Raw genomic sequence first — 24,752 nt, 5'->3', positions numbered from 1 at the left:
ACGTGGGCTCCATTGTGCAGTTGAGATGCATGAGGCCCAGAGCCCTCCAGGCAAGTCCATTTCTCTGAGGCTCTTGTAAATCACACACTGTGAGGTCAGCCAACATGCCCAGCCCCACCACTGAGGGGCTGCAGGTGGATTCTAATGTTGAATGAGGACTCCGGAAACATTCCAGAACGTGCTGGGGTCGGGGAAAGTTCTGCTTCCTGGAGAATGCCCAAGGGAGACTGAGGTTTTTTGCGGGGGTGGAGGTGAATGCCAGGTAGTCCCTGAGCCTCAGTTTCCCTGTCTGAACAGTGGACAGGCAGGGATCATCTTGATGCCTTTGACTAAGTCTGGGGCACAGCGCTTGTGGATGTGGAGGGCCTGGAGTGGCTCTGCCAAGCCTGCCAGGGATCCCAGGCCCAAGCCCGCCTCGCTGGGTCCATCGCTCACCTGCCACCCACACCACGCACCTGGGGCTGCTCTCTGCATCGGCTGGCTGCAAGCCAGGGGGCCTGGGAGGCCAGGCCAGGGCTTCCTTGCAGGCTGGGGCAGGGCTGGGGGTGCAGGGCAGGGCAGGGTGCAGCCTAAAGCCACTTCATCCCTGTTGTCCTAACCTCCAACTGAACAGATGTCTGAGAGCTGAGCATCTCCCTCTCTTGGAAGTGTCTCTGAGGCTCAGAGGGGTTGGGAACCCTCCTTAGTCCCCAGCCACCCGGGCCAAACTCAGGAGATGCCAGGGTGCCCATCACCCCCAAGCTCCATCCCCACCCCGCACCCATCCCCCCGCTGCATTCCCGTGTGCCCAGATCACACGCATGGTTCATTTGTCGCCCATCCCTGGCCAGGGCCCCCTGCCCCCCTCCTGAGCTGCCAGCGCCCCTTGGCTCACAGCCCTGAGGCCCCAGTGGAATGCGATTCCCAGCGAGTTGGCTGCTCTGTCGCTCCTGGCAAGGCACTGGGGCACCAGATGCGGGCAGTGTCCAGCAAGGGGGCACAGGTGGCCCTGCTTCCCTTCCACACTGGTCCCAGCTCCTCCTGGGCTTGAGAGAGGGGTTCCCCAGGGCCCCCGACTGTGGAACGGGAACCAGCCCCTGTACAGGGAGGCCCACCTGGCTTCAGTCAGACAAGCCTGACTCAGGGTCGGGAGATCCTCAGATCAGACAGCAAATTCAGGATGGTCGTGAGTGGAGGGGCAAGAGGTCCCCTGACCCCTGAAGGCTGGACCTCAGGTGCTGGCGTTTGGTCCAGCTACACATCCTAAGGCCAGTAGGCAGGGGTTCAAATCCCAGGCCACCACCCCCACCACACCCCACCTAACTTCCCAGCTGTGAAATAGGCAATGAAAATGTCCATAAAATCTGAAATAAAATTGTAGACAAAATGGGTGGTTTGAGGCCATAAAACTAAATAATGGGAGGTACAGTGGCCGGAGGTCTCCTAGAGGCGGCGGCCCTCTGAGCAGGAAGGGATTAGGGTGAGGTTGGCTCTGCGTGGAGGGAACAGGCTGGAAGGGTGTGGGGAAGGACTCAAGGTGTGCCTGCGGCTTCTAGGAACGTAGTCAGGACCGTGGGTGGGCGAGAGGTGACTGACCCCCACCAGGTCCTGGCTACACCCGCGGGTTTCCCTTCCCAGCCCTGTGGAGCCATGGGGCTCAGAGGATGTGGGCACACAGGGTACCGTGACCGGGAGCCCCTAGGCCCCCAAAACCCTGGTCACCAGCTTCCCCTTCTCTGTGGCTGGGGCTCAGCCTGGCTGCAGTCGCTGACTCCAGGCATGCCCCCAGCCCCTGGTGCCCCATGGGGTTGAGTTCAGGCCACCGCAGGCCTGCGGGAGGCTCGGGCAGGCTGGGTTCCAGGTTTGGGGTATGGAAAAATCCCCGTCAGCCTGGCCATCCCTGCTGCAGTCTACAGCCCAGCTGTGACCTGGTGGCGGATGGCTAGAGTCCCCAAGGACCACAGAGGCCTTGGGGTCCTGAGGGGCAGTTGTGGGGGGACCCCCTATGCATAGCACCATGCCTGTGGCCACATGGTGACTAGTGGGTCTGAGCCGGAGGGTCCAGGGGAAGGTGGGAGATGGCGGCCTGGGGCCTCCCTCTGGCTGCCACCCCAGCCCAGCAGGAGCTCTGGGCGCCGTAAAGCGGGGTTGAAGAGCACCTCCTTCCACAGCCCGGGGCCTCCCGGTCAGGAAGGCCCTCTCTGGAGACCTAACAGTGACTCCCCGTGGCCCCAGCACAAGCCCAGTGTTACAGAAGGAAACTGAGGCGCGGAGAAGGGCTGTCCCTCGTCCCAGGTCCCTCCATGTGTAAAAGGACCCGGATCCCGACCCAGCACACTCGCAGCCATAGTCTGCCAAACTCTGACCCCAAGCCTGGAATAGGCAGAGCCCTGTGGCCCTCCCCCAGAGACCCACCTTGGGGTTTTAAATCCTTGAACTACAACCTGATTTCTTACTCTCTCTTCGTGGTCCTTTCAGCTTTTCTGTCCTCACAGAGCCATCATCCCAGCGGAGGAAGTGACACAGCTATGATGGGGGACGCAGGCAGCTTTGGGAACCAGAGAAGGGATCTGGTCCAGCTGAGAGGGCAGGGGAGGCATCCAGGGAGGATCCCTGGAGGAGGCATTTCCACTGAGCCCTGCAGGATGAGTGAGGATCACCAAGGTGGCAGGGGGCAAAGAGTGGTCCTGGCGGGGCAGCTCGTGCAGCTGGAGACCCTTAGTATGCTTGAAAGCCCCAGTGACTTTGGCAGGGGATGCCTCCTGCCTAGACCTTATTTTCTGCTTATCAGCAGCAGAATGGCTATGAGAAGACTGAAGACTTGCCACGGCCCAGGACACGGTGAGGTCGAGACTGACAGCTCCATGGTGACACAGGCTCGGCCATGGGCCCCCACCCACCTGCAGCAGCCTTTTCAGCCCTGGCCTCCCTGCCTCCACTCTGCCTCCAGTAGCCTGCCCCCCACTGGGTAACCTGCGAGAGCATCTCAGCACAGGAGTCGAGGAGGTGACTGTTCTCTGCGAAGTCTCGCATGGCTCCGTGTCGCCCTCATGCTAAATCCTCCATCACTGACCACAGCTGGACCGCCTGAAGGTGCCTGGCCTCAGCACCACTTCTGACCTCATTTCCTGCTCACCAAGACCCAGCCTCCCTGAATTGCCTCCATTCCTTGCTGCCTCAGGGCCTTTGCACTGGCTGGCCCCTCTGCTTGGAGAGCTCTTTCTTCCTTTTTCCTTACAGAACTTTTACAGGGCTTGAGCTCAGACATCCGGGAACTCCGAGGCCTTCTCACTTTCCGCAAGTTATGACTTTATGTTCACACCTGAGTTCTGAGTTCCCTGTCTGTGTGTTCTGTCGCACCCACCTGCTCCCTGGAGCCTGGCATGTAGCAGGAACTCAAGAAATGTGTGTTGACTGATTGCCTGAAGGAGGGAGTGGGGTCTGGTGGGTGTGGAGGTGGGAAGCTTGAGACTCTTCTCACCTGGTGCTCTCCACCCTCCAAGAACCCCAGGTGCATTTCCCCATGGAACCCATGTTGAGAACCAGCCGTTCACATCTGCCTTTTCACTTTATGGGTGGGCCAGCAATTGCCCCAAACTACACCAACCTGAAGGCTGTGTGCGACACCACGTCGCACGTGTGTCGGTAGGCGGACACGGAGGGTACGGAGGGTGGCGACTCCAATCCACAACTTCCTGCACCACCCCATTGGGTCTTCGAGATCAGGGACTCCCACATGTTGCTATTGGACGGTGACCTGGCTCCTGGGACAGAACACCCTAGGTCACCTGATGGCAGGGGTGGGGCTGGACCAACCAAGCCTCAGCTACAGGTACATTTCCTTTTCCTTCCTTATCTACGCCCTTGGGAGGCCAGCCGTGCCTCCGTTCTAAACCTCCTGGTCAGTTGTTTGCTGCCCGACACGCCGCGGCCTCCAGGTAAGGCCTCTGGGGCCAAATTTCCCCCCACTCCCCAGAAGGCACCGATGCCTCCTGAGAAAGGCCTCCTGGCCGCTTTCTGGGTACCGGGTGGACCAAAAGAGAATCTGGGTGAGGAAGTCCAGATGGGTGTGCCTGGCCGGGAGTGCCCAGCGCTGCTCTCCCTGTGGCGACGTCCTGGAGTAGAAACCCCACTGTTTCCCGGCCTCTCAGCGCCAAGGACCCTTCGCCTCTCTCTGCCTCTGTCTGGTGGGAAATGAGGACATGAGTGGCTTGGGTTTGGGTTTTCCAGACCTTTGTGGTGCCCCAACACGGTGGCATTTTTCTGTCCTTTTCTAGGAAAACATATCTTGGGTTCCCGTTGGGTGGGCTCCCATCACGCATCCCCCAGCCCGTGCTCCTCCAGGCCACTGCCAAGGAACCTCCGTGTCTCCTGAGAGAGGCTGCCAGAAACACAGGCTGATATCAAAAGGAAAGAACAAACTGTGTTGGTTTTAACTATATTTCTGTGGATTACTCTTTGGTGTGTGGCCAAAAAAGTCCTAAGCGTAAAGCAGCATGTGGTCAAAATCCACTCCTGCCTCACCCTGGGCTGTGTCCCTGAGGGCCTGGCTTGGCCTGCGTCCCCGCACTGCCACCTACCAGGCCCTGCACTCTGCCCGACCCAACAAGCCTGCCAGCCTCGAACAGCGTTCTGTCAAACAGCTCCATCGAGATGTAATCCACCTTCCACACCAATCACCCACTTACAGTGTACGGCTCAATGACTTTTGCGATTTCATGATTTTTAAAACCGTGGCTATACATACACATACACATATAATTTGCTGTTCTACCTGTTTTTTTCTTGAAGTATAGTTGACAGACAATAGTATCCTGGTTTCAGGTGTCCAACCTAGTGATTCCACAATTATATACATTGCTGATGCGCACCACTGTAACTGTGGTTACCGTCACCACGCAAAGATATTAGTGTTATGGGCTATATTCCCTATTCTGTCCTTCCCTCCCTGTGACTAATTTATCTTTTAATTGGAATTTTGTACCTCTTTGTCCCCTTCACCTGTTTCACCAATCCCCCCATCTGCCTTGTTTTAACCACGTTTTAACCACACAGCTCGACGGTATTAAGTACATTTACAATGCTGTGCAACCAGCCCCACCATCCAGCTCCGAAACTCTTTCATCAACAGAAGCTCTGAACTCAGTAAGCAAGAATTCCCCATCCCCCTTCCACCCCGCCCCAGCACCTGGTAACCTCTGGCCCACTTTCTGTCTCTGGATGTGGCCCCTCTGGGGACCTCCTGGGAGTGGGATCAGACGGGATCAGTTGTTCTGTGTCTGGCTTATTTCACTAAGCACCACGTCCTCAAGGTCCAGCCACTGTAGCAGGTGTCAGGATGTCCTTCCTTGTTAAGGCTGGATAATATGCAGTGTGTGGACGGACCACATTGTGTGTATCCACCCATCCATGGACACTGGGGTTGTTTCCACTTTTTTGGCTGCTGTGAATCTGTGAACATGACTTTACAAATATCTGTTGAAATCCCTGCTTTTAATTCCTTTGGGTGGATATCTAGCAGTGGCATTGCTGGGCAATATAGTAGTTTAGTTTTCTGAGAAATCGCCAAACCATTTTCTGCCACATGCACTTTTGGATTTTCTAGCGGCCTTTCTCGTCTTGGAATAGAAAGACACCAGGAAAATTAATTTTAATGATGTATTTTATTTCACCCAATCCATCCAAAGCATTATCTCAATATATGATTGAAATGGAAAATTAGTAATGAGGTATTTTACGTTCTTTCTTCCTGCAGTCTTGCCAATCTGGCATGTGTTTTACATTTTGAGCACATCTCTATTGGGCCACTACATTTTCAACAGCTGCAGTGAAATGGGATCCTATTCAAAAAGTTGTATTTAATTAAAACAAAAATTTTTATGCTGATCCATTTTTAAGTTCACATTTGAAATTTCGTAACTCTTACAACTTCAGTTTCTCTGTTGTGTCAGCTACGTGTGTCGGCTAGTTCGCTCCCACATTGGACACAGTGCATGCTCGGATCAAACTATTAAATTCTGGAAACTGTTTTGTATCCGGCAGAGGCAGATGGACCACGCAGCAGACAAAGCTTAAGCTTCTGGGCCCCCTTGATTAAGATCTGCTTCCGCTCCTCCAAGTCCAGACTCATAATTTTATTTACTGTTTCTTAGGCTCCTGAATTTCCAGCTTCCGGAGACCCTGGACACAGTGGCTTTACTCATTTCCCCAGCTGTGTGGCCCACTGTGGTAGGCAGGGCCCTGATTTGACCAGCCCCATGCCACTGCACAAGTAGCTTGGCCAAATGACCCTCGTAGGCATGTCTTTAGGCATTCAAGCCAACTCACTGGTCAGAAGGCGGGTGCATTGTAAATCATGATTCATCATTACTACAGCGCCTTTCTGGGAAATCCTAGAGCGGCACATGCTGTCCAATAGACATATCACACAAGCCACATGTGCAGCTACTATTTTTCTAGTAGCCACTTTTTAAAAAATGTCAAAGACACAGATTGGTCCAAGTTAGCCTTATTTCAATGTGTAATCAATATAAAAATGATCGAGATGTTCTCCATTCTCTTTTTCATCCTAAATCTTGGAAAACCAGTGTGTAATCCTAATTTGGACATTCCGTCTAGGTCATGGATAGTTGACCGGTATGCAGACTCCATAAAATGTGTGCAAAGAAGAAGCCGCTTAGCATATCCAGGATGCCCCGGATGCGCTCGGGAGGTTTCCAGTCACCGAGCTGAGTCTCAGGGGTTGTTTTGGGTTGTTTCTTGCTTTTTATTTTGAAGTCGTTTTCAGAAAAAGTGTCAGTTTACCAAGGAGAGTCTCTGTTTTTAAATTTAAATTCCATTAAAAACAGCCACGTTTGGAGGACTCCACAGGCCCAGGGGAGCAGTGGTGGTGCACACATAGAACCTTCCAGGACGACAGGAAGCTCTAGTGGAGACGGGCCGTAGATCGGAGCCCCACCTGCAGAGTGGGCAGTTCGGGGCTACGTCACGGGGCAGACCTTTGGTTGTGGATCCTAACGGCTCTAGCTGTGTGTACTTGGTCGAGAGACGTACGTGTCCCTCTAACCCTCAGTTTCTTCTTGTGTAAAATGGGAGACTCCAGGGCAGCAGGGTGTGGAGAGGGGAAGAGCAAAGCCCCAGAGTTCTGCCCCAGTGGTTGGGGTCTGGGAGGACTTTGTGACCACTTGCAGGGGCAGGAAAGACCCAGGAATGGAAAGAATTCCACCAGGAGATGCCCAGGATCACCCAGTGTGGGACCAGAAGGGCTGCCTTTGAGCACCTATCATAGACAGAAAATCAAGTTCACACTGGCATCCCTAACCACTCTGTTTGCTCTCCCGGCACACCAGCCAGGCCCGTTTTCACCTCCAGGCCTCAGTATTGGCAGTTTCTTCCCCTAGGCATGCCTTTCCCCCAACTCCTACTCTACCCAGTGAACTCTTACAGAACCTTCAAAACTCAATCCCATGTACCCCTCCCAGACGGAGCCCCAGACTCAAGACTCACCTTCAGGGCCCTGGGAGCATCTTGTAAGCAGCTTTGTCCTCTCTCTGGACTGGGGAGGAGTGGGAAAGTTGGGAAAGGGGCAGGGTCAAGGTGGGAACCTCAGAGCGGTTGGGACCGATCGCGCCTTCCCTGAGGACCCCTCCCCAGGTAGAGAGGTCGTGTTGCCTAGTGGCTGGGAGGAGATGGACTCTGGGGCCAGACTCTCTTTGCTGGAATTCCAGATTTGCCCGTTTCTGGCCGAGTCTCCTGGCCTCGGCTTTCCCATCTGAAAATAGGAATCACATTAGTGCCAATCTCAGCACTTGTGACTATTGGCTTTGGTAGCTGGCGGTCGCCACCCCCACCAGGATGTGGGTTAATATTCTGTGATCAGTGACGCTGTCTCCACTCTCCCCCACCCCCAGCTGCTCCTCCCCATGGATTTGCTCAGCTGGGCCAAGATAAGGAGCTCCTGGCACCATTATCTCCCCAGCCTGTTGCTGCAGCTGCTTTTGGCCCTGTGTTTCTTCTACTACCTGCGTGTGTCCCAAGACAAGTCCATATGGTCCCCTAAGTTGGAGCCCACAGCCGGGGAACCTCTCACCCCCAGGCCCAATGGGTCGGCAAGGCAGGCGTCCCCCGCCCGCCCGCCCCTGCTGCTCCTGCTATGGACATGGCCTTTCCACAGCCCCGTAGAGCTGTCCAGCTGCTCGAAGATGTGGCCTGGCACGCCCGACTGCCAGCTGACTGCCAATCGCAAAGCGTACCCTCGGGCGGATGCCGTCCTTGTGCACCACCGGGAGGTCAGCTCCAGGCCGAGGGCGCAGCTCCCGCCCTCCCCGCGGCCGCCCGGCCAGCGCTGGGTCTGGTACAGCATGGAGTCGCCCAGCCACTGCCCACAGCTGAAGGCCCTGGACGGCTTCTTCAACCTCACCATGTCCTACCGCCGAGACTCGGATGTCTTCACGCCATATGGCTGGCTCGAGCCATGGCCCGGCCAGCCGGCCAACACGGCGGTCAACCTCTCGGCCAAGACGGAGCTGGTGGCCTGGGTGGTGTCCAACTGGAGGGCAGACTCCGTCAGGGTGCAGTACTACCAAAAGCTGCAGGCTCACGTCAGGGTGGATGTGTACGGGCGCGGCCACAAGCCTCTGCCCTCGGCGGTCATGATGGAGCGGCTGGCCCAGTACAAGTTTTACCTGGCTTTCGAGAACTCTCTGCATCCCGACTACATCACAGAGAAGCTGTGGAAGAATGCCCTGCGGGCCGGGGCCCTGCCCGTGGTGCTGGGCCCCAGCAGGAGCAACTACGAGCAGTTCCTGCCGCCCGATGCCTTCATCCACGTGGACGACTTCCAGAGCCCCAGGGACCTGGCCCAGTATCTGCTGGCGCTGGACCAGGACGATGCCCGCTACCTGAGCTACTTCCGCTGGCGGGAGACACTGCGGCCTCAGTCCTTCAGCTGGGCCCTGATGTACTGCAAGGCCTGCTGGCGGCTGCAGCAGGAGTCCAGCTACCAGACAGTGCCCAGCATAGCCTCTTGGTTCACATGAGCCTCCAGCCGAGGGGCCGGCCTGCCGGGATCTCACCGGCTGGGCACCTTAGCTGCTGCAGATCTCACTTGCCTGAGACTTCACCTACCAGGTGCTTCTGCTGCCACAAATCTGGGCCCCAGGGACTTCACCTGTCAGGGGTCTTACCTGGTGGGGGGGAGCAGGTGTGTCACCTGCTTGAGGTGGGGTGTGGGGTCACCTGCTGGGGACCTCACCCACCAAGGCCCTCAACCCCTAGGGGACTGGTCTAGGGTCCTGCCTGTTGGTGATGATTCTGACGTATTTCCTAACTGCCTGTTGGGTGTGCAGGGAAGCAATCCCTGCACCTTTTTCTCAGAAGGGAATGCTCTGAGGTAAACTGATGTGTCTGCCTCCTTTACTCCAGAACAGCGGTTCTTGCCCCAGGGTGGCACTGCCCCCTTGGGGACACTCAGCAATGTCTGGGGACATTTGTGGCTGTCATGGCCGGGAGTGGGCTGATAGCATCAAGTGGGTAGGGGGCCAGGAATTCTGCTCAATAACCCACAGTGCTCAACAAGGGTCAGCATGGGGCAGGGCTGGGACCTGAGGAAGGGCAGGGACATCCTCAAAGGAGGGAGAGGGGGGAGAGTGTGCTGCTGTGTGTGTGGCCACCAATGACCATGCAGGCTTGGAGTGTGACTGTCCTGTGGGTGTGCATGGCTGGGTGTGAGCAAATGCGTGACCGTGTGTTTTTGCAGATGAGTGGTGACATTGAGTGTGCCCCCTGTGTGTGCTATTCTGAGCATGAGTGATGGCTAGGGTGTAAGCATGTGGGCCATGAGTGTGCATGTGATCCTCCCTGCTAACCCCATGTGGGTGGCAGTCTCTGCTCTGTGAGAGTGTGTGTGCGTGTGTGTGGCATGCACTACCAAGAACCCCAGCCCCGAGGGGTCTGCGGGGCAGCTCTGTTTATGTTCCAATTCTCTGGGGGGCTGGGCCAGTGCCCTGTGGTGGGGATACTTGATCAGGGTGGGAGACGGGCAGGCCGACGTCCCAGGAGGCTCTGGGAGAGTGTGCGCGGGTGCACACACACACACACACACACACACACACACACACTCACACTCACTCACTCACTCACTCACCCACTCACTCCCCAGCACACCAAGACAGCCAGGGTTCAGAGGTCACAGTCCAGGGCTCCAAGGCCAATTTTCCCACCGTGTGTCCTGGGCTAAGCAACTTCCCTCTCTGAGGCTCAGGGCCACCGAGAATGGGGAAACTGAGGCTCAGCTTCCACAGTGTCTGAGAACTCCGACCTCTCCGCACAGCTTGGCTGAGTCAGCCCAAACGCGGGAGGAATCCACCACCCCAAACCTCAGTCAGAAGACTGCCGGGGCGGGTGGGAACCCCAGCCAGCCTCAGCCCTGACACTGCCTTCCAGCGGACCACCCACAGGGACAAGCCCCGCTCTCGCTCTCGGGGCTCCCTGTAAGTTTTGCCTGCTAGCTGCCTCCTGTCCCCAGCTGCGGCAGGAGGGCCTGGGGAGAAGGGAGATTGGGAAGTTTCTGCCGTCTGGGGACGGGGCGATCCTCTCTGGGGGCCGCCTCTGATTGGAGCCCTCAGGCTTCGGGATGGGAATGCTCGTGGTAAGGTCGGGGTGCTTAGAACTTGGTCCTGAGCTCAGATGTGGGGGGAGGACGGGAGGGGGCCAGAATAGAACAGCAAAGGAGGGAAGGGGCCGTACCCTCGGGAGGGCTAGTCTGGCGGGGCGGGGGGGGAGGGGAGGAGAGGGGGCCACGCCCTCAGGAAAACCGTCTGGGGATAGGGCGGTCGCGCCCTCAAGAACCCCGCAGTTGGACAGGAGGGCGGGGTCCACACCCTCTGGTCTCCGGGGGCGCCCCCGCCCCCTCGCCTGCCCATCTTCAGACCCACGGACCCCTCCCGGCGCTCTGAGAACGCAGCACCCTGAGCTGTCCGGGGCCTGCCAAGCATCAAGGTGACACCGCGGGCAAATCTAAACACCGAGCTTTTTCCATTCCCGCGGGGGCTCGTTGTAAATCCCCTCTCCAGCTCCGGCTGGAGCCTTTATGGGCCCCAGACCTAGGTCCCTGGGGACCCCGCTGCCCGCCCCACCCCAGTAGGCGCCGGTTTAAGGTTGGATGGAGTTGGCGCGCACCCCAGACCTATCCCCACAGGAAGATAGGCTGTGCGCGTATATTTTTAGCTAATGAAAGGAGATAGTGGCTGAGTTCACTCTGGCGGAGGCCGGCTGGACCTGAGGAGGCCCGTAGGGTGAGGGAGGCCTGGGTCCACTTAGACCTCAGTCTCCTCACCTGCAGTGACTGACTTCATGTAGCTCCGGGGCAGAAGTGTCCCACACGTCACCTCCCTCCACCAACCTCAATTCTCCCCCATTTTTCCCCCAGGGAGCACACATCGTAGGGAAGGTGGTGTTGGGGACCAGATGGGGAGATTGGGTCCACCTGGAAATCAGTCTTCTCATTGGCGCGGTGGCTCCGCCTTCCCCGGCCAGAAGCACACCGAGCGGGGAGGTGCGGATGGGACAAGCTGCCAAGGAGGGGCACAGGGACCCGCAGGGAGGTGGGAAGGTCGGTCCCTGCCAACACTGACCCACTTTCCTTTTTACACCCCGGAAACAGGACCCTCTTTCCATCTATTTCCTTTTCCCCCAAAGCAAACGGAATGCTCCCGCTCTCACGCAGGTGATGCACACGGTCATCTTTTCCCTGCGGAGTTGGGACCTACTCCGCACACGCCCCGCTACCCCGAAGCGCGTAATCACCAATCGGGCTCGGTTTTCCACACTTTATCTCAGTACAGTTATCGCGAGAGCCCCGAGACCTCGACTGCATCTCCTGCGCATGAGCAGTCCGCTGGGGGGTCTTGCCAGGCGGGACGGTGGACGCCGTCGGGGCTGGAGCGTAGCCGCCGTCTCGCCGGGCCGGTGAGGTAGTGTCACACGCAGGCGCACTCGCGCGCCGACAGCTCGCGCACCGTGTGGTAGCGGCTGTGAGCGTCCAGGAAGGACACCTCGTCCTCGTAGGCCGTCGGGCGGCAGCAGGGCTGCGCGCGTACCCGCTCCCGCCGCACGCGCCGCCGCTGGCGCAGGCGCCGCAGCCCCAGGTCGTAGATGCGCGCGGCCGCCTCACAAGCGCCTGCGCAATAGCGGAACAGCACCGTCTCGTCCGACGCGTAGCCCAGGCCCAGCTCACTCACGCGCACCTCGAGCTCGCGCAGCCCACACGGCCGCGTGCCCGACCGCGCACGCGCGCGCCGCCGCCGGGGCCCCGCTCGACGGCGCGGACCAGGGGACCGCCCGGCCCAGGGCGTCAGCTCACGCAGCTCCACCGCGTCCGGGGCGCCCTGCAGCAGTGCACGGTCTGCGAGGGGAGAGAGAGAAGACGGCAGGGGGTCAGTGGGAGCCTCCCCCACCCTCACTGTCCCCCTGCCAAAAAGGATCCTTGCAGGGCCCCTTGGGCGCTAGCACACCCTTTTGCTGACCTGTTTGTTATCTCACTCCCATATGCCCTGCCCAGGCGCCTCTGGGTGATGTGGGAGTGCATCTCCAGACGCCCACGCTGGGCCCGCAGGGCTATCAGCACCGTTCTCTGGACCCTACCCCTATGATGGACTGCCCAGAACCTGGCTCATCCTTTTTGGGGGCCCTAGATCACTTTCCAGCCTGCCTTACCTTGAGAGCCAAACTGACCCGGGTGTCTCTCTCTCACACACACACACACGCTCACACACACACACACACACACGCTCTCCCTGCCAGCACGCAGTGGACCCCATCTCTGCACAGGGCTGTGCTGGAGATTGTTCTCTGCACTGAGCTGCTTCAACCCCTTTGCAGCAAAGAAAGGGAGTACTCAGCAGGGTGTGTGGTGCTACAAATCCCGGTCCCGGCTTGGCCCCCAGCTGCCCCTACCAGTATGCTGGGCTGCCCCAGGGTACCGGCACACCCTTTCTGAGCAGTGTCAGGGGACTGCTTGCCATGCCCCAATTCCTCACCCTTTGGTTAGGCTGTCATGGGTCTCTAGCTCATACTCTGGGGTCCCACCCAAACCCCTACATCTCTGAGCAACTGGACTGTTCACATACACCCACACCCCATCCCCACTGCTCCACGGTGCAGAGGGACTTAGTTCCTCACCCACAAAGCCAAATTGGGGTGTTTGGGCTTCTCAGAACATAGAGGGGCAGCAGGTACAGAGGCCTGCCTGCAAGGCCTCTGCAGCAGCTCTACCCATCGTCAGGGCCCACCCCCCTGTTACCGTTGAAGACACCAGACCTCCAAAACAGCAGGGACTGAAGACCGCACCACCAGCAGGTGGCAGAGAGAGACAAGCCCAAACAGCCTTCCTCCTGCCTCCAACAGGGGCCCTAGTTTGGCCTAAGGCCAGCCCTCTTCTCCAACCCTTGCCAGGAGGTGCCCCGAGTCACAGATTCCCAGGGCTCAGGAGCCTAAATGTAATTTCCAAGCGGCTGTCCCCGCCCGCAGGGATCCCCAGCCCCAGGAGAGACGTGCAGACGTTGGAATGGCCGGCAGCGCAGACCGGGAAATGGCAAGTAGGGGGCTCCCAGCCTCTGAGCAGTGGCAGTCAATCTTGTGGTTGCAAGAGGAAATCCTGAGTTTGGCCCCGCCTGCCCCCAAGGGTGGCACACCTGGATGTCAAAAGAAAGCTTACTGGGATGCCTGAAGGGGAGGGGCCGTCTATAGCCTTAGGAAGGGCCGTGCCCACAGGGGGTCCCAGCGAACCAACCCAGGTTCTGAGCCCAGCTCTGGCACTTTCAGCCCTGCACAACTTGAGACAGGTTATGGCCCTGCTCCGTGCCTCAGTTTCCCTGTCTGCCCAATAAGGCTTGCAGAGTCCCGGCCTTGGCTAGGGTTTGCAGGGGGGAAGGCGCGGGGGGCGGGGAGAGGGGGAGAGGTGCGACTGAGCAGCATGTCCTCAGTTCTTGAAGCCCAGAGGCAGGAATGGCCAGCACTGCTCTCGGTTAGGTTCCAGCGAAGCTCAGAGTGCCCACCCCAAAGGTGTGTATCTAGAGAGTTATTCTGGGGCTGGAACACAGAGAGATGAAATCCGCACCTGCCCCCCATCCCCAGCCTGAAGTCTCACCAGGGCCTGGAACACTGGGACTCTGTGGGATCAGGGACCACTCCCTTCCCCCAGTGGGGCTGGGCCAGGATGCAGGGCAGGCAGGCACCCGCCTGTGGACCGAAACCCTCCCTGGAGTCTGAAATTCCACTATGGGAGCTTTGCCCCCAGGTCCTGGAGCGCTAGCTTTTGGGGGCCCCACCCGGGTCTCTGGGACCCAGTGTCCTGAGGACTTCGCCGCCTGCAGCGGGGCACGGCGAGGGGCGGAAGTGGAACCCGTGCCTGAGGCCACCGTTCTCCATTGTGAAGACAAGAAAGAAGGATTGTGTGGGCCAGCAGGGCTGACGACGACGCGCACGCAGCAACCACCGGCGGGTGCCGTGCACTTGCCCCACCCGCGCCTACACCGCGGCCGCCGGCGCGTGCGCACGCATGGACACGTGCGCGCACACGAGGTCAAGATCCACGCACCGCCCTCACCCAGTGGAACCTGAAAGGGGCAGGCACCAGGGGCGAGTGGGGAGCTGGGCCTGGGTGACCACGCCCTCCTGGGTGGGCGTTACCATTTCTCTCCCGCCCCGCCTCTTTACGTCAGTCTGTCTCTGTTTCTCTTCCCATTTCTAGGTCTCTTCCCGTTTCTGGGTCTCTGTCTCCCTCTCCCCGTGGGTTCTGTCCACCCTCCAGGTGACTGGGGCCTTGGGCCCAGCCTCCTTCTCCTCCACCCCTCGCTGCGAAGCGGGGGCCGCCTGGGCCGAATGCCCACGTCTAATCTCCATCTGGCCCCCCGGCCCCTTAGGGCAGCAGCCTAATTCCTGCAGCGGGGCACGGCGAGGGGCGGAAGTGGAGCCCGTGCCTGAGGCCAGCCGAAAGACCCCCGCTCCCCGCAGGCATCCTCCCCCCGCCACCCCCGCCATGTCATTTGGGGGGATTTGCACCCTCCCTCCACCCCATCTAAAATAAGCCTCCGTGGCCTGTGCTGCACTGCACGAAATCCCACCATTACGGCTGCCCCAGTATGGGGGGTATGCGACCCCAGGCAGGAGGGAGGGCTTACACTGGGCCAAGCGGGCGATCCGGGCGTCCAGGGTGCGAGGCGGCCGGTGCAGGGGGGCCAGCGCGGGTCCAAGGCGGTGGCTGAGGAGCAGGCCGTCCCGACACATCCAGATGGAGAGCACAGAGCTGCAGAACACCGAGACCAAGGCCGCCGCCTTCCAGCGCTGCATCCTCGGCCTGCGGGCACGGAATGGTCGGCCACACGGCCTGTCAGGCAACAGACTGGCACGGGGCTGTGGGCCAGGTACAGGGAACCCAGTGGGACCCCTGATTCTGCTTAATAATCAGTAATAACAGAAATTTTTCCTCAAGGAGACGCTGAACAAGGTTGTGAAATATGCTGCCAAGGAGTGGGTAGGCTCTGTGCCAGGGGTAACCCGGAAACCACCCCCGTCTAAGGGTCCCAGAGTGCTTTCCTGAGGATTGAGGAAAATAGGGATTTGAACAAAGGTAGGAGTTTGCCAGGACAAAGAGAATGACACCTCAGGCAGGTGAACAGTCAGTGCAAAGGTCCTGAGGCCGGACCAAGCTTGGCAAATTCCGCTCGGAGGTGGCTTGGAGCCCAGTGAGCTGAGAAGAGTGGAAGGAGGTGGGAGCATCCCCAGCAGGGGGCACTGTGGGACTAGGGTGAGGAGGGAGACGGTACTTAGAACAGCCTAGGAGACGAGAACCCCGGGCTGAGATCTCTCCCTACCTATTGATGTCCTTGGGAGTGACTTCCTGCCCATCTCTGGGCCTGGGTTTCATCTCTAGATAAACTGATGCCCAGACGTGGGCAGCGAAGGACCAAAGCTGTCCCGACCCACGTCCAGGCCCTTGCACAAGCCGGTCCTTCCACCCTGAAAATTCTCTTCTCTCCCTCCACACTGCTTAGTGACGGCTTGAAGGGCGCCTCTCCAGGGCAGCCTTCCCTAACTGCTCCTCCTCCAGGCCGGCCCTGGGCCCCCACAGCTTCCCCCATTACTCAGATTGCTAGTGTCGCGGCCGCCCAGCCGCGTCGTGTTCAGTGCACAGAGTAGGTGCTGAGTAACACACGGCGCCCCCTCCCCGTCCAAGCCGCGCCCCGCGCTGGGCGGCCCCCAGCCGGCGTTTACATTCGCCCGCCCGGCCGCCTGGGGTCGGTCAGCGCGGGGCTGGCGGCCGGCCCGGTGTAAACATTTAGACGAAGCGCAGAAAGCCGGGCGGGACGCGGGTCAGCCTGCGCTGGGCGGCGGGATGCGGGGCGCCCCCACGCCGACCGCGCAGGCCTCTGGCGCGCCCCCGCCCCTGCACCGCGCAGGGAGCAGTTCTTTCCGTGCCATTTGCATCTCTTCGGTTGTGACTTTCGGGCGTCGGACCCTGGATGGTTACCCTCGGCGAGTCCCCCACGCCCCCAACCGTGGATGCGCGGGAGAGGGACCTGCCCCCACCCAACAGTGAGTACGCGTTACATTTATTAAGCGCCTGCTGTGTACCAGACCCGTTGCTGAGCCCACGAAGGGGTCACTGTGTCTCCATTTTACATATGGGGAATCTGAGGCACAAAATAGGTAGGGGGATTGTAGATTAATAATACTAAAATAAATTTTTTAAAAAACTGGGAAGAAACCACCAAAAAAAAAAAAAATAGGTAGGGGATTGTCCGAGAGCACAGCTTGAAAGGGATCTGGGATTTGAGCTCGGGTTCTTGGGCCCCACACAGCCCCCTCGGGCTGGGCTTGGTTGCAAGTGCTGTGTACAGTCACCCGGAGGACTCGCTACTACTGGTGGTATTGCATGCGGCCACTTTTATTAGGGTTGGTGATGTGGATAGAACATAAGCTCCCCGAAGGGCCAGGCTGGAGATCTGAGGACACAGCAGGTGCAAAGGTCCTGGGGCAGGACGGAGCCTGGTGCGTTGGGAGAACAGCAAGGTCCACGGGGCTGGAGCAGGGTGAGCAAGGGGGCGTGGAGCAGGGAGGGAACGCGGCAGGTGGATCAGGGCCTCGTGGGCCTCGTGGGCCCGGGGAGTATGTTAATTCTCAAGGCTGTGCAGCAAGCAGTCGGCCCTCAAATTTGTCACTTGCCAAATCCCACCCCCTTTACTCTTAACAAGCACCTACTTCATCCCAGATCCCGTGCTATGTCAGGTGGGCAAGGCCTTCTCTGGACCCCCAGCACCCTGCTCGCCCTCACAACCGAGTCTTGGAGCAGCGCGCCTCAACTTCCCTGCTAGGCTGCAGCGAGGCCCCTGCACACCTGGGGCTCTGGGCCTCTGTTTCTGCTAAGGGCTTAAAACGGGAGCCTGAGAGAGTGAATAAGATGCCAGTCCCAAGATGCCCAGGACCACAGGAGCCCCTGGCGGCCTTGGGGCAGACCCCCTGGAGCTCTGATGGGGGACAGGAAAGCAGGGGCAACGGTGGAGGGGGTCCAGCAGCAGCGGCTGATAAGCTTCTGTTAACAATGGGCCTCTCTGTCCGGGGGTCACCCGACTGGTTTGTCTGTGACCTGACTGGGAGGGGTGCTGCTGTGCGGTGGAGGGCACAGGGGCGGGGGCCAGGTGGGCACAGGCAGGGTGCTTGTGTCGTGGAGGCCCCTAGACCTGGGGAGGTTTATTCACTCACACTCACACCCAGCATTCTGGTCCCCATGTGCATGCTGATCCACTCATGCACACACACTTGGGGGCTGTCACTCATACACACCCAAACATTTGCACGTGCTCGCCTGGACATGCCCAATCACCAGCTCAAACACCATCCTTTCCCTTACATACCCCATGTTTTCACACTTATGCACGTGGACATTTTCACACAAACCGAAACACACTCAGTGTCTTCACACTTGTGCCCAGATGTGATCACACACATGCACTAGGAGTTTTTCACACTTACACCCCCAAGCACGATTACACTCGCACACTTCAGTACAATCACTGGTCACACCCAAACTTGCATATGACCATGCACTCACACGGGGGCACACGTATGAGCAAGACACCAGGACTGCTGGGCCCTCAGTGGCCAAGATTCTGGGGGCAGAATGGGCAGCATACACACAGTGAGTGTCCAGGGAGAGGGAGGGGCACAGCAAAGGCAGAAAGGCCAGGCCAGAAATGCACCACTCCTGCCCGGCCCAGGTCCACACATCCTGGCATCTCAGGGCTTGGCCAGGAGTCCCTTTCCAGCCCTCAGGAAATGCCCAGACCCTTGAGAATCCTCACATGTCCAGGGAAGGGGGCACTCTCCTTTCCTGGGTGCTGCACCGGTCTTAACGGCAGCAAGAGGGATCATGGATAGACGTTCACTTTGAGCTGGAGGCCACAGACTCCCTCCCCAGGGTTGGGACCCAGAAGGAGGGGAAACTGACACTCAGAGAGGGCGATATGTAACCCAAAGTCACACAGCCAGACGGGTTCTTCTAATCACTGAAGAAGCAGGCAGGTTGAGGATGTGTGGGTGTGTGGTGGTTTCTGGCAGCTTCCTCAGTGGTTCTAGGAAATGCTGCATATTATCCTTGTGCCGATGCAACACCCCGGAGCTCCACCTTTCCACTGAGCTTCCCAGGGGACACCTGCCAGGCATACCTGTTTCCTGGGGGGCCACCAGCCTCCATCCTGCTGGGCTCCTGGCTTTGGGGAGTCACCTGCTTCCTGCTCATTACCAGGGACAAGAGGGGACCCCTACCTCCATCCATTAATCTTTCTAGTTTGGAGGAGGCCTGGAATTGGGGCTGGTCCCTATTGGGCAAACTCATACTCACCCCTCAAAGCCCTCGCTCCCACAGCCCTGGCTCCAGAGAGCCATCCCTACTCCCTGTCTTGGCTCCCTGGCCACAGGTCCCTCCCTCTTGCCCAGCCCTGCCAGCATAGTGCCTGGGTCCACCTCTGTACTCGCTGGACTGGGGTCTTCTGGAGGGACAGCTGGGCTGGGTCCTCTGCAGGCAGGGGCAGGCTTGGATAACTTTGCCCACAGAAGCATGACCTTGTGGCACTCCCCAGTCTCCGCGCTTTGCCTATGTGGTGCTTCCCTCTCTGGGCACCGTCTCTGTCCTGGCACCTCACTCCTGGATGTGTCCCTGGTCTTCCCGTAACCTGGCTTCCCATCTTCAGAAAGGACCCCAATGGGGCCACCCAGCGCTGTGGGAACACCAGGGAAGGCCTGGAGGTGCTTGACTGGGTGGCTGGGTGGCTGTCCTCACTGGCCACAGGCAGAGCAAGCCGGCCCCGAAGCCATAGGGGTGGACGTGGGAGCAGCCCGCACATCCGGGTGAGCAGGGGAGGGAGGGCGTGTGTCTTGTGTCTGAACACACAGCTTGTGGGTTCCAGACAGCTGAGCTGGGATGCCTGCTTTGTCTTCCTTGTTGGATAACGGGAGGGGGGGGTCAAACTCCACCCTCACTCTGAGCCTCAGTTTCCCCACCTGCACCAAGGACTGCCGGGGACACCCTCTGTCATCAGGAGAGCCCCGTGACTCAGGGGGGTCCTGCAGGCCCAGCTGATGGCAGCAGCTGGGCGCGGGCCTCAGACACGTGCTCGCATGTCTCGGCCTCCCTCTCCTCCGTCAGTGCCGACAGCTCCGGGGCTGGCGGCTGGGCCTATTCCGGGGGAGGCCTGCCTTTCTCCTCTGTCCCAGATGGCCCCTGAGGGTTCCCCAGTATTCCACAGATGGGGAAACTGAGGCCCCAGGAGGGGCGGGATTTGGGCCTCTCTCAAGGCAAGACTCAATGGTCCTGTAAAACAAGACACAAATTCCGCAGCCCGCAAAAATGTGCCCCCTTCCTTGGAGGGCCCCAGGCCCCAGCCCCACCCCATGATGGGGACGGGGAGGCAGGGGCAGCCTCGAGCCGGCAACGTACATCTGGGGGTAAACAAGGAACATCTGGTTAGCACAGCTGGTTCTGATGCCGTGTCTGTGGGGGGGGCCAGGGGCCAGCCCCTGGGGCAGTCTCATAGGGGGCCTGCAGTCACAGACACCCCTGGTTGACCCTTCCACAACTGGCCAGAGTGGGGGGCACAGCTTCTTCCTCCAACCCAGAAAATGCCTGCTGCCTAATCTCTAGAACCATCACTGGCTCCCTGCTACTCTCAGAATCAAGTCTTGGCTCCTGAGGTTTTCTCAAGGGACTGAGTGTGTCTTCACCAAAGTGAATCTCAGGGGCAGACAGATGGGGAGAATGATTTCTCGGGGGGGACTGTGCTGGTTGCTTCGTGGTAAAAAGGAAAAAAAAAACAGCTAACACTAACCCTAGCAAACAACACGGTTGGTGCCATTCTAAGCACTTTACACATAGCCACTCAGAAAAAGGCATGGACTGTTTGACTCCCGTTTTGTAGAAGGGAAAACTGAGGTCCAAAGAAATTTCACTTGACTTCCTCAGAGTCAAACACAGTATGAGTGGCCAAACTGGGATTTGAGAGCAGGTGGTCGGGCAAACTCCTACTCATCCCTCAAAGCCCCAGACCCAACACCCCGTCCTCCACATTATTAACCACTGTACCATACGGCCTCTCTAACAACAACAATAATCACATTAACACCCCAGCAATGTCAGCTTTCCATTTATTCACTGCCGATCATTGTGCCAAGTGCTTTCCACATGCTTAATTTCCCCAGAGTCCCTGGAAAAGATGCTATTTTTCATCCCCACCCCCACCCTCACCATTTTCCACATGGGGAAGCGGAGGCTTGGAGAGGTAGAGTGACTTGCTCAGGGTCATACAGGAACTAAGTGGCCAAGCTGCAGTTGAACCTGGGTCTGATTCCAAACTTGCTCTCTCAATGCCGTCACAGTCCCCAGGACCTGGGCAGCCCAGGGGAGGCTGAGGGGGAGGGGAGAAGCAGGGAGGGTGTGGTGGGTCCTGCTGTTCGTGGGAAAAGTGGGGCTGAGATCCAGGAAGAAAGCGTTTTTTTCAAAGACATACAGCAGAGCAGAACTAGTAAGTAAATAAAAGGCCCACATGGCAGAAAGCCCAGTGTGCCAGGCTGGGTTCCGCTCCCAACACATGGACTCAACCCTTACTGAACGTCGGCTATACGCTGAGCCAGGGCGGCCAGGGCCAGCCTGCGTCTGGTTCTTGACAAGATCACCATCCAATCAGGGAGATGGGTAAGAAATAAGAAGTAAGCGAGGTGATTTAGATGTTGGCGGTGTAATAAAATAGCACAATAAGACAAGGGGAAGTGATAGGGACTGGGGACTGCTTTTAGGCTGAGTGGTCAAGGAGGGCTTCTCAGAGGAGGCAGCATGTGAGCTGAGACCCTGTGAAGATCGAAGCAGAGGGAACTGTTCTCCAGAAGACTAGGCTGCAGGGCACGTGTGTGGTGGCGCCGCCAGCTTTTCAGACCCCCCACTTCTGGCCCAGCCCTCTGTTGCTGGCCCATAAAACTCCCACCAAGACCACATCAGGCTGGCCGGGGACCGGCCCCACAGGTGTCTGGGCCAGGCAGGAGGGGCTACTTGGGGTGGGATAACAGGATCAGCCTAATGAGGCTGGGCATGCTGAGCAGCTGGCCTGGGGCCCAGCCAGCAGGCAGTGTGACGGATGTGGGTCCTCTGGAAATGGCCAGGAGGGCATCACACAAAGCCAGCCACTGGGCAGAAAGGGAAACCGAGGCATGGACCCCAGATGCAGCTCAAGCCCTAAAATGGTTTCCTGAGAACCAGGGTCTTAGGAGATCCCACCTCTTCTATCTCCCCAAGTTCAAACACTGCTTCAGGTCCCCAACACACCGAACTATTCAGGTGTGAACGGTGCCCTCTCTCTCGGCCTCAGTTTCCCCAACTGGGATGTGAGACCTGCCTGCTACAAGCAGGGGCCCTCACTGAATTCCTTCCAGGACAGCCCCAAGCCTGATTTCCCTTGGATTTGAAGCACAGATCTTTCAGCTTGCAGACACCTCACCGAAATGCCCCATTCCCTGCTCAGACTTCCTTTGCGGCTGTTACCTCTCCAGGAGCCCAGGGGGTAGGCTGGCTGCTTTGGGAGGCTCCTGTCCGGTCCCCCACCCCCACCCCACCCCGTGTGCAGCAGGCACCAGCCCTTCTCGTTCTCTGCTTCATCCTAGGGCAAAGCTGGGCTGGCAGCGGCGTAATGCTCCGGAACTACAAGGAGCCTGGGGGAAAAGTCCCCCCAGCAAGCCCCGTCTCAGTATTCTCGGTTGCAAAACAGGGAGAACCAGCGCCCATGGGCCTGCCAGTTGGTGCTCACTGAGCAGAGGGAAGACCACCCCATCTGCCCCTTCATCTCCGCTTTGTGGGCCTTGTGGACTGGACCCTTCTGCCCCCCTTGGGGAACAGGCAAAGATGCACTCGCAGAGGAATCACACAGCCTCCTAGCAAAGACAGCTGGGCCCAGTGATGCCAGACGCATTAAAGACCTGTTCCTCTCTCCTCTGTATCCAGCGCCCACCTCCAGAAATCCGTCCTTGAATGCCCCAGCCCAGTTCTCCCTCTGCCAACCTTCCTGAGCACTCTCTCCCTCCCACACTCACCCAGGCATCCTGGATTTTCCAAAACTACACATGCTATTTCCTGCCTCCAGATTTTTGCACGTGCCGTCCTGCCACCTGGAATGCCCTTTCTTTTGCCACTTGGAACACTCCTACTCATGCTTCACAGCCCCAGCTCCAATGCCCCTCCAGTAAGTCTCCCCTGACCCTCCTACCCTGAGGTAGAGCCTTTGCTCCCCATTCTGTGCTCCACCCTGAATCTAAATCTATCTTCCTTGAAGGTCAAGGCCCAGGAGCCCTTTGTCTGCCACACCATAGCTGTCTGACAAACATTTGTGGTAACAATCTCTTGATTGTGTCCTTGTGCCCGGCTGCAAACTCGTTCCTCCTCCTACCCCAGACTCTTCAGAGTTGTAGCCTCTGCTCACCCCCTGAAAACTGAGGCCTGAACCCCAAGAGGCAGGCGCTGATGGTGGAATCTCAGTCACCTGGCTGCAGAGGGGGAGGCTTTGTTTTCTTCCCTGTATCCCTAGAACTAGCTCTTTGCAGCTCACGGCTGGGCGTTGGGCTGTGAGGGCCAGGAGTGACTTTGGACCCCAGATCCTTGGGAGTCCTAGGATGAAGGGAGTGGGGAGGGGTGTCCAAAGGGCCCCCGGGCAAGGGGCTGGGGGTGGGGGAAACTGGCAAAGCTGGGAGTCTCCCCTCCCTTGACATCCGCCTAGATCAGTCACACCCCACTGGGGCTCCCACAGCCTGGGGCACGTGAAGACAGACAAAGAGGGTCATGGAACACGGAGAGAAGGATATTGGGCGAGGAGGGGGCAGGGTGGGCAGGCAGGGGTGAGGAAAGTCAGGGGTCAGTCTCCTGCACCACCTGCCAGGACCCTGGTGGTGCTCCCCACATCCCGGCTGAGGGCCCAGCATTGCAGGTAACCACAAGCCCGCTGGGCTAGGCCAGCGGCACCACAGTATATGCTGGTGCTCTCAGGGAGGCACAGTGCTGACACTGACCGTGGGAGAGGCCACTCCTCTCTCCAGTTCCACCCCAAATCTGCCCACTGTGTGCAGCGCCCTGGATCTAATGACTCCTAACCCACAAACTGCACGTTCGGGGCGAATTCTGAGACTATCCTGAGCAAGAGATGGCTTTGTAAAAAGCAGGTAAGGAAGGGAGGCAGCCCCCTCTCCTTCAAATCCGGCTTTGCCCTTAAGGGACCCACCCCCCAAAGGGTTTCGCGCCCTCTTGTGGCTAAACAGGCGGCTCCAGAAGCCGAGAGAGCCGGGCCCTTACCGGAGGACACCGTGTCCCCGGCGGCGGCGGCGGCGGCGGCGGCCGGAACGCGCCACTGACAGATGTTTACTTCTGCGTGCCGCTGGGCCGCGACGGCACCTCCCCGGCTGGGCTCTGCAGGATCCGGATGCCCCCCACGGCCCCTTGTAGACCACCAGACAGAAGCGGTGTCTGGGTCTCGCCCTCCTAGAGGCTGAGGACGGGATTCTAGCTGCCCCCGCTAACACCCCTCTTCAGACATACACTTGGGAGTCCAAGGGGCCAGGGGCGCTCCCGCCCCGTCGGACAAGGGCCCCACCCGACTCCCCCCGGCCCGGCCAGGTCCTGCCTTGCAGAGGCGCCTAAGACAGCTCTCCCCGCCCCCCGCCACACGCGGACCTGTCGCCCCTTGACCGCACCCTGATGCGCACGCCAGTTCCTGGCTCCTGGAGCAAAGCTACTGAGGAGCTGCCAGAGTCCCTGGAAGCCCCCGACCTCCGTCCACCCGGCCGGTCTCCTGCGGGCCCCCCGTGCCCTTGCCTACCTGCTCTGGGCGGCCGACTCCCCGTCAGTGGTGGCCGCGCCTGCTGCCCGCGCCGGCCCCGGCCCCTGCCCCTGCCGCCGCGACCGCCATCCGGGCCGCCTGGACCCGCGGCGCCCGGGGGGGTCCGGGCCGGAGGGGGCGGCCGCGGGGGGGGCGCGGCGCGTGCCGGCCCATGGGGCCCCCCTCCCCGGACTCGCTCAGCCGCGAGCGGCGGCCATCCCGGCCGGGCGGGGGCGGGGGCAGGGGCTGGGGGCGCCCTGGACGGCCGGCGGCTCGGAGGGCGCGGAGCGCGCGGCGCACGGACGGCGCGGGCGGCCTCGGCGCCAGGCGCGGGGATCCGGGGCGGCGGCGCGAGGGGCCCCGGGCGCTCGG

At 59.3% G+C, this 24,752-nt stretch overlaps 2 protein-coding genes across 3 annotated transcripts; one reads left to right on the top strand and one right to left on the bottom strand.

The window, feature by feature from the left end:
* The first annotated feature begins 3,779 nt into the window (after positions 1-3,779).
* LOC108409216 (3-galactosyl-N-acetylglucosaminide 4-alpha-L-fucosyltransferase FUT3-like) lies at positions 3,780-9,396 on the top strand. Of its 2 annotated transcripts, XM_037017990.2 has the most exons (3): positions 3,823-3,917; positions 5,035-5,124; positions 7,890-9,396. In XM_037017990.2, the coding sequence occupies exon 3, from the start codon at positions 7,902-7,904 to the stop codon at positions 9,015-9,017; it is 1,116 nt and encodes a 371-aa protein (XP_036873885.2). In that variant the 5' UTR covers positions 3,823-3,917; positions 5,035-5,124; positions 7,890-7,901; the 3' UTR covers positions 9,018-9,396. The 2 variants fall into 2 exon arrangements, with proteins under 2 accessions (XP_036873884.2, XP_036873885.2); XM_037017989.2 differs by lacking the exon at positions 5,035-5,124 and having other exon boundaries at positions 3,780-3,917.
* Positions 9,397-11,793: 2,397 nt separating this feature from the next.
* On the bottom strand, positions 11,794-24,512 carry NRTN (neurturin). The gene is made up of 3 exons (XM_037018193.2): positions 24,381-24,512; positions 15,159-15,334; positions 11,794-12,382 (listed from the first exon to the last, which is right to left on the bottom strand). Exons 2-3 carry the CDS (start codon positions 15,325-15,327, stop codon positions 11,958-11,960), a joined length of 594 nt encoding a protein of 197 aa, XP_036874088.2. The 5' UTR covers positions 15,328-15,334; positions 24,381-24,512; the 3' UTR covers positions 11,794-11,957.
* Between the last annotated feature and the right edge of the window lie 240 nt (positions 24,513-24,752).

Source organism: Manis javanica, chromosome 13 (assembly GCF_040802235.1).
Source record: "Manis javanica isolate MJ-LG chromosome 13, MJ_LKY, whole genome shotgun sequence".
Taxonomy (NCBI): Eukaryota; Metazoa; Chordata; class Mammalia; order Pholidota; family Manidae; genus Manis; species Manis javanica.
Note: the sequence above shows the minus strand (reverse complement) of the source record. Positions and strands in the feature narration are given on the sequence as shown.

What these genes read in the sequence shown, in the direction of transcription:
- LOC108409216 (XM_037017989.2), top strand. Translation starts at nt 7,902, where the DNA reads ATGGATTTGCTCAGCTGGGCCAAGATAAGGAGCTCCTGGCACCATTAT.
- NRTN (XM_037018193.2), bottom strand. Translation starts at nt 15,327, where the DNA reads ATGCAGCGCTGGAAGGCGGCGGCCTTGGTCTCGGTGTTCTGCAGCTCT. An exon ending in GATCGCCCGCTTGGCCCAGT is followed by an intron (nt 12,383 to 15,158) that starts GTAAGCCCTCCC and finishes CTCCCCTCGCAG; the next exon opens with ACCGTGCACTGCTGCAGGGC.